At 46.5% G+C, this 13,356-nt stretch overlaps 1 protein-coding gene and 1 long non-coding RNA gene across 2 annotated transcripts; one reads left to right on the top strand and one right to left on the bottom strand.

The window, feature by feature from the left end:
* Positions 1-1,823: 1,823 nt before the first annotated feature.
* Positions 1,824-3,655, top strand: LOC129335367 (uncharacterized). Its single transcript, XM_054987803.1, has 2 exons — positions 1,824-2,414; positions 2,942-3,655. Exons 1-2 carry the CDS (start codon positions 1,824-1,826, stop codon positions 3,653-3,655), a joined length of 1,305 nt encoding a protein of 434 aa, XP_054843778.1.
* A 4,438-nt stretch (positions 3,656-8,093) lies between these two features.
* On the bottom strand, positions 8,094-8,976 carry LOC129335427 (uncharacterized). The gene is made up of 3 exons (XR_008597612.1): positions 8,898-8,976; positions 8,727-8,801; positions 8,094-8,107 (listed from the first exon to the last, which is right to left on the bottom strand). It is a non-coding gene; the product is annotated as an uncharacterized LOC129335427 (long non-coding RNA).
* Positions 8,977-13,356: the final 4,380 nt, after the last annotated feature.

Here is a 13,356-nt window from a genome sequence, read left to right as displayed (position 1 = left end):
TATGTCTACCCCTTGCTTCACTAAAGCTGTAGTAACACGTTTAAGTTTTATAGGATTGTTTAATCCTCTGCAATTTAGAGTAATAATTTTGATTCTATCTGTCATTAGTTATGTGTTAAATAGAATGATATAACGGACAGATAAAACTCTGTGAGCATGAGGAAATAAGGCATCCTCTGAGTCTTTGATAACCTATTTTCAGCTACTCTGTATGGTTCCTCCAATATTGCATAATATATGTTGTCAAACAGAACTGTAACATTAATACAATAACCCCATCCCACCCCCTTGAACAAAAACAAAACACCAGTTAACATAATACTGCTCCTTCGTGTGAAGGAGCCATCTCTCCAGAGGCACAGGTCTAAACTGCCTGTGTCGACACAAATAAGGAGAACGGTTAGGTTATCCCCTTTTCTGGAGGATCCTATACAACTGGGAACTAAAATGAGTACCAGGTTTAGCCCCCCTCCCGCCCCCCCCCCCCCGACCGAAGAAGTAGAAAAGAGATGAGGACTACAGTTACAGAAAGGTCTGAAGCTACAGATAGAGAAGAAGAAGAAATGTTAGGGGCAAGAACAATATTGACAGACAGAAACGCTAGAGAAAAACTCTAAGAAATGATGGTTGCTTGCATGCATTTTCTCCCTCAGGCAGTTGTTTTCATCGGTATCGTGGCCCATCCCGTCATAGTGGAGGATTTCTGTGCGACAGTAGAGCTTTTGTTCAGATCCGGTGAGGATAAGTTCAGTTCCTTAAGAAGAGATGTGCCAGATAACAGATCCGTTGCTTGAAGAGTTCTTCCCTGATGTACTACTTGGAGTTTAGAGGAGGCCACCCATTTGTATCTGATGTTTGCGCTGTTTAGTTGAGTGGTTATGGGTTTAAGCTCTCTTCTCTGCAAAAGGGTTTCGCTTGACAAGTCCTGGAAAACTTGAATTCTCTGCCCTTGAAAAAGGAAAAAGCCTCTTTTTCTAGCCTCTTGAAGGATTTTCTCTTTAGTACGTGAGTCCATAAACGTAACAATAATATCTCTGTTAGTGTTTTTTCTTAAGTTGCGGAGGGAGCCCATCCTATACGCAGCTACAATATTTGGTGCCACACCGTCTTCCAATTGTAGTTCCTGAGCCAGCCATCCTGAAAGGAAGACTATTAACTCAGTTGAGCCTTCTGATTCTGAGAATCCGCAAAATTTTAAATTATTTGATTTCCATTTATTTTCCAGGTCCATGATTTTATTTCTCATCCAGCTCTCGCTAGCCTGCAGAGTGCGTGTTTCTTTTTGCAAGGACAAGCTAAGCTCTAAAGCAGAGTCTGCAGTGCGAGTTACTTGCTGGAGAGACTCAGATATTGCAGTCAATTGATCCTTCATAGGTTTCAGAAGTCTCTCCATTCTATTGGCAATTTTATCTTCCAGTTGATCTATTTTAATACTTAGGTTTGTTTCTTGTACCTGGGTTTCTGTGTCAGTTATTTCCTCAGCAATGACGGAGGCCATTTTGGCTGTAGAGTGGGGTTCAGCTGCAGCGCTGTTTCTGTGCTCTCCCGCCGAAAAAAAGGTTTTTACTGATTGTGAAATCGGCTCTGAAGATTTATTTTTATTTCCTCCTGTCTTGCCCATAGTTGTAGCTTGTTAGGATCACTTTAAGGAGCTAATAATTCAGTCCGGGGAAGGGAAGATCCAGGAGCCTGAAACTCACGCGTCTAGCATACACGCTGACGCCCCGCCCCCTCTGGGCGGGCAATTTTGAAATATCTTTTGATATTGGGTCCGTGGAGTTTTCATCTCTGTGGGTAGTAGGTGGGTTTTCGGATTGCACATCATGGCTCCTCGTGAAACCATCCTGTTCCTTATGGCGCAGGTAGTTTTGATGCTGCTGCGGTGCACCACGTCCATGATGCTATTTCACAGGTGGCACATGTCCCGTCGTAGACGTGCGGCAGCAATGCTTCTTTTCTTTCGCCACCGGCGTTCAACATTCCGTCGCCTGGCCCGTGCTCCTCCTAGGAACAAGATACGACGCTGGTATGTTTTGGCGGAGCTGGAGGAGCCAAGGGAGCATTGGGTATGCCCAAGGAGCCTCCATTGGTGGGACAGAATAGTGTCGGAACAGTGGGATGACCATGCTTGGATGATGCGATTCAGGATGACAAAGGTGACCTTTCTTGACCTGGTGGAGGTTCTTCGCCCTCGTCTCCAGCGCCAGACCACCACCATGCGCGCTCCTCTCTCGGTAGAAAGAAGAGTTGCAGTAGCGGTTTGGTGTCTTGCCAATGGCTGCAGCTTTCAGGTGGCCAGTGACCTGTTCGGGATAGGACGCTCCACAGTGGCAGCCTCCTTGATGGAATTCTGTTTTGCCGTGGAGGTAGAGCTGTTTTCCAAAACCGTCTGTCTTGGTCCCGACATTGGCTTGGTGAGTACTTTGAATTTTTTTTTTCACTGTGCTGTGCTGCCGCTATACCGTCCACCGAATCGTTTCGGCCGACACTTACCCCTTCTAAGCTTGCTGTTCCTTATGATGGGCGAGATATGCAGGCCACAAATAAAAGGGTGGTTGACGCTAGCTGTGCGAGTCCACGGCCATCAGTTTTTTCTCTGAAGTGTGTTTTGACTTGCTGTCTTTTCAATGTTGGCATTCTTTTAAAAATGAACATGCTCGCCAGAGAATCTTTCAGCGCACAATGAAGGCAGTACTGGGATTTGACTGTTTCCTTTTCTTTGTCCCTGCCTGTCAGAAATCAAATTTCTAACTTATATTCTCAATTTCAGACCACTCATTCACCCGTGGCCCCACGGGCTCATAGCATTTGGCATTTCACCAAAAACAACCGTTTAAAAATTTAACGGAGTCTATGTTCATCAAGGTCGCTGCGAGGATGGAATTACTGTGAAGCACTGTCATTTGTTTACTTGTGTGTCTTCTTTTCGTTCTTTTAACAGGTAATGGAAGGATTTCGGAATTTGGGTTTTCCACACTGCATTGGTGCCATCGATGGATCCCACATCCCGATATGCGCTCCAGGAGGTCGTCCTGACCAATATGGAAACCGCAAAAACTTTTCATCTATCCTTCTTCAGGGGACTGTAGATGCCAGTGGACGTTTCATTGATGCAGAGGTGGGCTGGAGCGGCAAAAATCATGACGCCTTTGTCTTCTCTCATTCTGCCTTTTGTCTGGCCATGGACGCTGGGTCACTTGTCCCAGGAAATCCGTGCCTCGACTTGGATGGTGTCTTGGTCCCACCACTCGTTATTGCCGACGGTGCGTACCCCATGCGACCTTGGCTTATGAAGCCATACGGGAGGTCAGCGGTTGCAGAACACCATCGAAATTTTGATCGGCGATTATGTCGGGCTAGGAATACAGTTGAGAGATGTTTCGGTCGTCTGAAATCAAGATGGCGGTGTCTTTCCAGACGTCTGCAAGTGAGAGAGCAGAACGTGGTTTCTGTAGTGACAGCTTACGTTGTGCTACACAACATCTGCGAAGAGAAGGGACATCCTGTCCTGTCTTCACTACAGTCACCAGCCGAAGTCAGGATTGAGTGTGACGAGGAGGAGGACATTCCCTCTAATGCTGGGCAACTTGAGGCAGGGAAGCGGGTGCGTGAAGCCTTGGCTCGGCATATGGCTTCCGGCCGCACACCACTGTAGTTCTCTTTTGATATAGGTATCTTGGTAAAAATTATTGCTCACCTGTGTTTTAACAATGCCTCTCTTTAGATGTTTTTCTCTTCTGTAGCAAAACTTAACCATAAAGCTTGTTATCTGTTTGAAAAATCTGATGCTTGTCCGTGTGCTTTTTGGTGCCAAAGAAAGTATTTTATAAGTCGCAACAGAGACACCTCATGCGAGTTAAGAGATGGCCGCCCTTTGCTGTGAAGATGGATGTGGGAGTGTCGAAAAATGAGTGAAAACAGGGTGAGGGGTACTCGCTGTTGCAACAACCCCCGAACTGCAGGATGTTGTGCACTGTTCACACTTCAGCAGGTTGAATGCTCCCCCTAAAGTGGAATCAACCACACAGCCACATCGTTCTTTTGGAGTTAAATGTGCTGGGGTCTTGTCCGCCTAGCAGGGCTGGTTGGTGGGTGGAGGCACTTCTTCATTAATACTGTTTCCATGAGATTGCAATATGTGTGTTTGGCTAGTGGACACGGAATTGTCACGGTCATTGGGACTGGGAATGGCTGCGATTCACAAAGAAATTGTCCTTTCTTTTAATCGATTTACAAGGGTGCTCTGATTACAGATTTTTTATTCTGCCAGTCCCCAAAAGTCACTTTTTCTCAAGGACCTTTATTCAATTGGTGGAAGACTATATTTTTCCAACTGCAAAGTAAGAAAAAAATAATAAAGTGTTTGGCCCTGGCTGAGAATAGAACTGTGCTGTTCTCTGGAACCGCTCACATTGACAGTGTCCATGATTTGCATAGTTGCGGAGGAGTTAGCCGTGTTAGTCTGTGGTGGAGAAATTTAAAAGACTCCCGTAGCACCTTTCAGACTAACCATTTTTATTGTAGAATAAGCTTTCGAGAATCAAGTTCTCGAATACCGTGCTGCTGAGGAATAGCAATTGATTCTCTGAAGCTTGTTCCACAATAAAAGTAGTTATTCTGAAAGGAGCCACAGGACTCATCATGATTTTCAAAAATCTGTCAAAGTGTTGCAATAACTTGCAGGAAAAGCGCACTTCAATTTTCAGGTGGCTGAGCAAGGGTCTAAAAAAATAAAAGGTGTATTTCATTCAGCGAAAATGCGCATCCGAGTATCCGTAGTCTTGATTCTCCCGCCCAAAAAACCAGCCGATTTTCGAAAGTATCCAAATCACCTGCGCGCGCCCAGCCGTATTACAACACAGTCGGCATACCGACCCGCTGAGATAATGGCTTCCAGTGGAAAGGGTGTTTTCTGGACGGATTCGGAGGTGGACACGCTCCTGAAAATCATTCAACGTTCAGGGAAAGCGGGACAGGTGATGAAGAGCAACCACCTCCCTAACCGTCATCTTTTCGGCCGCGTATCTTCCCGTATGCGAGAGATGGGGTTTCAGCGTTCCATGGAGCAATGCCGCTCGAAATTCAAACGAGTAAAGGCAGCCTTCTATGACTCCTTGGAGGCATGGCAAGGTATCCCCAGGCAGAGAGCGAGGCCACCCCACTTCGCGCAGATGATGAGGCTTTGGGAAGCGGCAGGAAAACCCAGCTGGAGCAAACGCCATCATGCTGGTGAGTGCTGTGGAGACAATTTTTACGAGGGTGGCGGGTTCAATCCAATCCTGAGTTTATTCAAAACTCCTTTGAACAACCAGCACTATTACACCTGCTGTGTTAATGTTAGCACATCTCTGGTTTTGATAGACTCTCGATTCATAAGACTGAATAGCACCCCATATTATGACACGTCTTTCGAATGCCACCCTCAGTAAATAGAACCCTCCAAATTCCCTTCATACATGCTTATCCAACCAGTGCTATGCTGTAGACATTTTTGTGCTTACCGTCAAGGTGCAAATTTGGAGAAAGAGGGGCGGACAGCAAATGATTGGCATGATCCTACCCAAAAATAAAGTGTGTGCTCAAAATGCCCAAGGAGTTTGTCAGCATCATGCGATGGGGGACCTTTATTGGGAACAATCATGATGCTCCTCAAACGACAGGATGTGATGTTCTGCCCTTCTCCAAAATGCGGTGGTGGTGATTCACTGTTCTGTTTTCCATGGTTTAAAGCTCTTCTTCGCCGCCAAGACGAGCCTCAGGTGGAGGCTGAGTCGCAGGAGGAGACAGAGGAGGCGACAGAGCACCCAACTGAGGAGGAGGCCTCTCCAGGGAGCGCTGCTGTGGAGCCAGAGGACGCCCACGCAGGTGAGCAGACATCATCAATTAGATTTCATGCATCTGGCATTGTTTGGAAAACCCAAAACTAATTCTTAAAATTTGCATGCATTGTCTGTTTGGTTTGTTGGCATAACAGCACCCATATATTAATTGATATAATTGTTATCTTGACACTATATCTCAGCATTCTGAAGACATGCAATATATATTCCTCCCTAGAAGCATTTGAGACCCAGTCTTTATCAGAGTTGCTGTGATTGAGAGCATGACAAGTGATTATCTCTCTTTTATGGACCCACCTCTATGCATGCACAAAGATCATGTTCCATGTGCTAAGCTACACCCCCCTAAATCTCTGCACAAGTTAACCAAATGGGGTGACGTCCACGCTCACCCTTTATTGCATCAATTGAAAGAATATTTATTTCTTCCACTCAGTGATCAACACCTAATATCGTCATGAAACCTTGAATTTGCACTTTTGCTGTTGGTGTTGAGCATGTTCTTTGAACTTGATAACAGTGCATTGAAGAATCACAAAGCTATTTGGTAAAATCGTGTTGTGCGTGACCTCAATGTTACATTTTTTTTTCCTGTGGCCCTCACAGGGGAGACTGAGGATGTGCACGAGAGACGACCCTCCCCACAACCCGGCCCCTCTAGTGACACACAGCAAACCGCAGAGCAGCCAGTGTCAACGCACACTATTGATGATGTCCTTAGGAATCTGGACAGTATGGACCGGCGCCTCTCTGCCACACGTAAGTGGATTAGTTTGGATTCCCGCCCTCCCACCAGTAAAAAATAAAAATCCTCATAGTCATGAGGTTCCTTTTTTTACTGTACAGTGAACAGCATCCAGAGAAGAATGTCCACCAACGAGGGACGCATGATGCGTTTTGGCAGGCGTCTGGACAATGTGGAGAGGCGCCTCCGAGAAGTAGAGGAGACACGAGTGCCTGCCAGGCTTCCAGACCCTCTTCCTGAAATATAAAGTTTCTCTCATTTAAAAAAAAAAAAACCAAGTTTGTGTGATTTAACAATAAAGTATATTGTGTTCATTGTTGGTCAAAACAAGGTGCTGTGATGCATTTTCAATTTTAATTTCCGGTTGACTTTTTAATAACAAGAGAAATTTGTTTCACACACCAAACACAAAACACTCAGCCACCAAATGATTGGAGCATGCAACACATATGAAAGAAGGCCAAAGATAGCGTGCTGTACTGACATGTCAATGAAACACTAGAGAGTCAGTCTAGCTCTGGCACGGCCAACACAGGCACGTTTGGCTCCACCCAACCGCGGTGCGATGTTCTCTGTGGCAGTATCTTGCAAGGCCTTTTCCTTTAGAGATTTTGCCCTCTGTTGATTGACCAGAATTTCACCAAGAGTTTGCAGTGTCAGGACAGCAGACTGCATGACCTGAAGGTTATCATCCCACGCCCGCCTAAAGTATATGCTCTCCTGACGTGTCGCCTCAATAAAATCATTTTGAATTTTTTTTCCCTCATCATGCCACCTTACACTTTCCTCCCTATCAATGCGCCATTCAGCAATTTGGGCCTTATGCTCCTCCCCTGACTGACTGATCATCTTATCAGCGACTGCAAACAATCCCGCATTTCTCCGTCTTCTGCTCTTTATACGTTCAAGGCGTGACCCTGGGGAAGTCTCAGCCATGGATGTTGATGTGGAATCTGAAGGAGACGCAAAGAAAACAGTCATTGCTAGCTCAGAACAGTGCATCACTATGGACCAAGGGTCTGGACCACTGTTGTTCAGTACAGTGGTAGGGAAACAAGAACCATCGAGCGCAAATTGATTCTCGAAGCAAACAGTGGCAAAATAATCTCAGCTGTTAAAATCTCACCACAGGAAAAAAACCCAACAGTGATAGAATGTTGCAGTTTAGTCATGACACTCATTCCCTGAACAAAACACTCATAACCCACCACACGCGTGCTCTGTTTTCCGATAACGAGCAGAGTAAGCACCGCGTGAATATGAAATGCTCCTTTGTTGCCTGTTTTCAGAAAATCACTTCTTCCGTTATAAAAATTGGAAAAAGACAACACCGAGCATCATTCTATCCTTCTGTAAAATAAGGATTAATAAAACAACAGATTTATGAATGTGAATTTCGTCACTGAGATGTCACAAGCTTCCATGTATCCAAACTCACCCTTTCCGCCACCCTGCTGCAATGAGCTTGAGTCGCCTTCACTCTGCGGTTCCTCCTGAGCATCAGCACACGGTTCCTCCGCCTCTGAAGAGAGTGCATAGCGACATGATGGAACATGAGCAATGTTAGAGAGACATGTGTAAACCTATATTGCTCCTGGATCATAATTATCTGCAACGTTTAACCGTTGCAGTTATTGATGTTTTCCAGGGCTGACAATTAGCAACATGTGAATATTGCTTCAAATAAGACAATTCCTTGGGCACACTGATTAGAAAGTGTTTGGCTTGCTGGGAGATCCAGCATTCTATTTAATCAAACCACCCAACTGAACACATGGGTCTTGGGTGGCCATGGGATGGTGATAATTATAAGGAAAATCAAAAAGAGTCCAGCAGCACCTTTAAGACAAAACAAATTTAATGTAGCACAAGCTCTCGAGAATCCAGTTCTCCTCGTCAGATGCATGTTACAGAAACATGCCTCTGACGAAGAGCACTGTGATTCTCGAAAGCTCATGCTACAGTAAAGTTGGTTTGTCTTAAAGGTGCTGCTGGACTCTTTTTGGTTTTGCTACCACGGACTAACACGGCTAACTCCTCTGGAATTATAAAGAAAGTTATATTGGAACCCCTTGTCCAGTTTCATCAAAGACTTCTTCCTGCATCTGAGTTGGTGATAAGTTCCATATTTTGGTACTCACCACAGTCAGCGAGGCCATCCACTGTGACATCTAGGTCATTCTCTGGTGCCGCCTGTGCCAACCCCACACCGCCATCTGTGGAAAGTTGAAACAAGGGACAGATATCCTCAGTAGTGAGATCCTGCTGTGTCCCCCCCCCCCAATAAAAATGCTTTTTTCAGCCTTACTCACCTCTGGGGGAGGGGGTGGAACTTCTAACCTGCTCACGATCAATGGTTATCAGATCGTGCGAGAAAAGCTCCTCTGACCCGTCATAGCAGGGCACTGCGGGGAGAACATGCTGTGCCACAGACTCGACACAGAGGCTCCTTGCAACACGCTTCGGTTTGACGCTTGCATCCCCCCGCAGAATGCTGTTCAGCTCCCTGTAATATGGGCAGGTTATGGGAGCATTTCCTGAGATACCATTATGTGCCACCACCTTCTTATATTCTAGTCTCATTGTTTTCGTCTTGGATCTGCATTCTGTCGCCGACCTCTTATGTCCCCGGGAAGCCATCTGAACGGCGATGCGCTCAAAGCAGTCTATATTTCTATGACTTTTCTTCAGTGCATCCTGTATTTTCTCCTCTCCCCAGAACGAGAGAAGGTCCAGGATTTCCCTCTCCCTCCATGCCACCCCTCTTGAAACCTGTGGCCGGAGCTCAGTCATTTGAACTGTTGATCACCAGAAGCTTCTGATTCTCGGAGTTTTCCCGCTTGAATGTAATTTTCTGATAGCAGAGCATGCGCGCTCCAGGCTCAAAGTCTGAGTTCCTGCATCGTGCATTGGATCACGGGAGATGATGGTGAAATTTACGCGGGAATTAACGGATCCGAAAGTGGTCGGGGCATGCGCTAGAAAGATGTTTTGAAATCTTCCTTTAGAGCCTTTTTATGAGTCCGCTAGAACGGCTTGTTGGCATATTGATAATGACATTGGGAACTTCAGATTCCAGAATGCAATGACCAAAATAAATATCTTCTGATTAAGGTGGATGATCGCCTGTGATGGGGGAGGCGTCACCCACAGCGGACACCTGTTTCCACACTACATGAAACTGGTTCCGTGAGGGGCAGTCAACATCCTTGTCCGTCCTATGCATCATTCTCCCCAGCTTTCATCTGGAGATCCACTCTTGCAACATGACGGGGCAGTCGAGCCGAAAGCTGACATGACAGCTTGCACCGAAAAATGTCACGATGCGGTCCGTTCTAATTCCGGGTAGGTGCATGGAGGTTGACTGAGTCAAGGTGTCGGCATACCGATGAATTGCCCTTCTTTTTTTTTTCCCCTTTGAGTGCATGGGCGGGGCCGCGGAGATGAGGGGTGCGTACTGATTGGGTGATGCTTTGGGGGGTGGACGATTTAATGAGCTCATAGCGCGATGAAATCACGGTGGTCTGCTGAGACGCCGTAGCGATACCATAACGATTTTTTTTAAAAAACGTGTGAACAGAGGAATGTGTAGCGTGGCGGCAGCGAAAAACTAGCGCTAAAACAAGGTAGTGTGGAATCGACCTATATTTCTAGACCAATGGAATATTCCACAGATCCCAAAAGCTATCAGGAATCTTATAGCAATATTTTTAGTTGCAGTGAAATCAGCGATAGCTTCAGTCTGGAATCTGAAGAAAGTGCCAACTAAAGAGATGTGGCTCTCTAAGATATGGGACCATTTCATCCTGGATAAAATTAATGATAATATTCTCAATGCTGAACGCTTTCCCGCCAGTTCCAATTTCTATGAGAAATGGTTCCCTTTTCTTGAATTTATAGACATGCACGATTTACATCCCAAAATAAGAATTGCTCAGACGTTGACTCAGTTTTCTGATATTTGGTAATATTATGTATGCTTAGTTTAAAAGTTATTGTAATGTTCATATTCTTCAAAACTTGTAAACTATTATTGATTAGTTGTTGTGTTACAGTTGATGTTCATTGTTGATTTCTATTTGTTGTATGTTATAAAGCTTAATTAAAAAGTAAATTAATTTAAAAAAAAAAAGAAAAGAAAAAGACATGGACTGGACCAAACAGGAGCTCTTTCCACCCAAACCAGTGTTTGAATCGTGTCCAGTCCATGTCTTTTTGAAAGCGACATTGTCTGGAATGCAGGGCTGTGTGAAATGGGGTGATCTAAAGATGGTTTGGGGTTCAGCTTCCCGCCCTTACTGCTTTTTCATTTCTCCTGAGGGGAACCAGCTTCGGAGCAGCTAGCACAGGAACTGGAAGCATCGTAGGTCCTCCTGCCTCGTTTGGGGGCACAGAGGGCGTGTACCTGTTCCCCTTACTTATTGATCACTCTTCCCAATACTCGCTTTTGGAAGCCGGCAGTCCAAATAGGAACTCAGCTCCAGAGTTAGTCTGTGGATCGGCCCCAGTGCAAGTCTTCTCATATTTGTGTTTGGATTTGCGAATAAGGAACTGGGAACGACCTTCATGTTCCTCATAGGATGCAAGTTGTGGCTCCAGCTCCACACCGGAAAGAGCATCGGGAAAGTCCTCCAACACGGAGAAATAGCTTTTCAAGACCCTTTTCTCTCTCTTTCACTCTCTCTCTTTTTTTAATTTGCAATTTTGGTTTTATTATATAAAATATACAAAATACAACAATAACAACAAACATGAAAAGTAAACACATTCTCTCTGAAAAGGACACATGGAAAACAGTCAGTGTTTCTCTCACCAGTTGGACTGTTTATAATTTGTATGACTTGCTCTCGTTCATTGAATTGACTGAATATGTATTGTGGTTTATGACCTTGTATATTTTGTATGATTCACATGTTGCACTTTAAACTTTCTAAAAATGTCCCAAAGTCTGAAATATACATAAGAATGTATATAAGTATTTAGATAATTATACTGCCATTCCAGCCAGGGGCTTAGGCCCCTTAGGCTGGTGGCAGCCATTTGCCTCCCTGGCAGGATGAAGCCAGAGAGGATCAGCCCTGCTTCCTGGGCTTAGCCAAGGTGGGCGGAGCTTCTAGGCAGCAGCCTGCCGCTCCGCCCTCCACAGCACAGTCTCGCCTCGTGCTCGGAGAGACAAGAGCTCTTTGCTCTGCCTTCCTTTGAGTGGTGGAGCTGAAGGGAGGAATGTGTGCTGAACAAACATTGATGGCGGCAGTGGAGGCAGTTGGAAAGCAGCGACAGCAGTCAGCTCTTGGAGGCTGGCGGAGGCGGCTGGCGGCTGCAGCGCACAATACAGGCCAGGGCTTCAGGGCCTGTTGGGGCTAGAGTAATTGAGCAGTTTACTTGAGCAGGCTGGTGGGGCACTGGGGTGGCGGGCAGCTAGGCTGTATTGGAGGGACCTTGGCCCAACTCGGGTGGGGTCTCTCCCCTTAATAGTTGTCTTGGAGAGAGTGGGTGGTGGGAGCCCTCCCCCCCCCTTACACATAAACCCCTCTTCCTGCCATAAGCCTGTTTGTTTCCATTTAGCCTCCCCCCACCACCGGCAAGGAGTAAAATAAAGTAACTTAAAAAACAGAGCCAGTGTTCTTCACTGGGGCTTACTGGTAAAGCGGCACCTGAGCCTATGTTCTTGTGGGCCATAAAAGAGGGCCTGTCTCTGCCTGACAGCCATTCTGTTAGCAGGCAGATTTGCTCAGGACTGTGCTCGGCACCCTCTTGTGTGGCAGCTTGGTACTGCTCCTGGCAATTGCTACTTTTGCTGGGGCTTAGTGCTACCTGTCAGGGCTAGCGTCAACAGTTGGTTAAGGGGTAAAGCTGTGAGCCAGTCCAGCACATTATTAACGGCTGCTGTGTCATCATTTGGGAATGTTTATGCTGCCCAGAAAAGGGGGTGGCCCATCAATGGGGAAGTGGCCTGTAAACGGCCAGTGCTGCGGAACTCTACTCGGGCTCTGTCTCCCTCAGACGAGTATGATGGCCCAGGCAGGCAGGAACTTATGGAGCGCGTTGTTGCTCTTGAGAGGGTTAGGAGTGGTACAGCATCAGCTGTTGCGCCTGCTTAGCTGAGCAAGGGTGCTAAAAGAATTACAATTGCTGCTTTTAATAAGGATTTTGCCTCTTGTCTTTCTGTCCCGGAGGGAGTATCAGGAGTGGTGGCAAGTGATGGAGGCAGCAGCCAGGACCATCCAACATCAACTGAGAGTGTGGCTGACATTGACCAGGAATGGTCAGCTGACAGTGGGCAAGTTGCCATAGCATTGGAACGACCCATGCCTGACGCGCTAGAGGGAACCTCGCAAGGTGTGGCGACGGTTCCATCGACTTCGGGCGAACGTTCCATCGACGAGGGGGCAGTAGGGTCGGCAGCAGCTGAAATTGCGGCGAGCTGGCCCGCGGAGGCGGGGCAGCTGGCTTTGGTGGTACAGCCTCCGGGAGCAGAGGGTAAGTGCTCTTGGCCCCCTCAGGCTGGTTCTTGGCCTTGGGCTCAGGGGGCCCAGATACCACCTCACGCTCATTCAGTATATGGACATCATATACAGAGCGTATACTGACTTCGGCGGTGCAGCGTGGCTGCAATACGACGAAGAGTGTAGGATGCGGGCAGCTCTTAACCTTTCGCTACCATGGGACCAGTTACACCACCATCTGTGGAGACAGCTTATGACCCCAACTAAATTTTGTTCGGGGGAGAGGTCCGATAGTGACCATATTGTTCAGCGATCAGGTGCCGGG

This window comes from Eublepharis macularius, chromosome 9 (assembly GCF_028583425.1).
Source record: "Eublepharis macularius isolate TG4126 chromosome 9, MPM_Emac_v1.0, whole genome shotgun sequence".
NCBI classification, from domain to species: Eukaryota; Metazoa; Chordata; class Lepidosauria; order Squamata; family Eublepharidae; genus Eublepharis; species Eublepharis macularius.
This window is presented reverse-complemented; position numbering and strand designations above follow the sequence as displayed.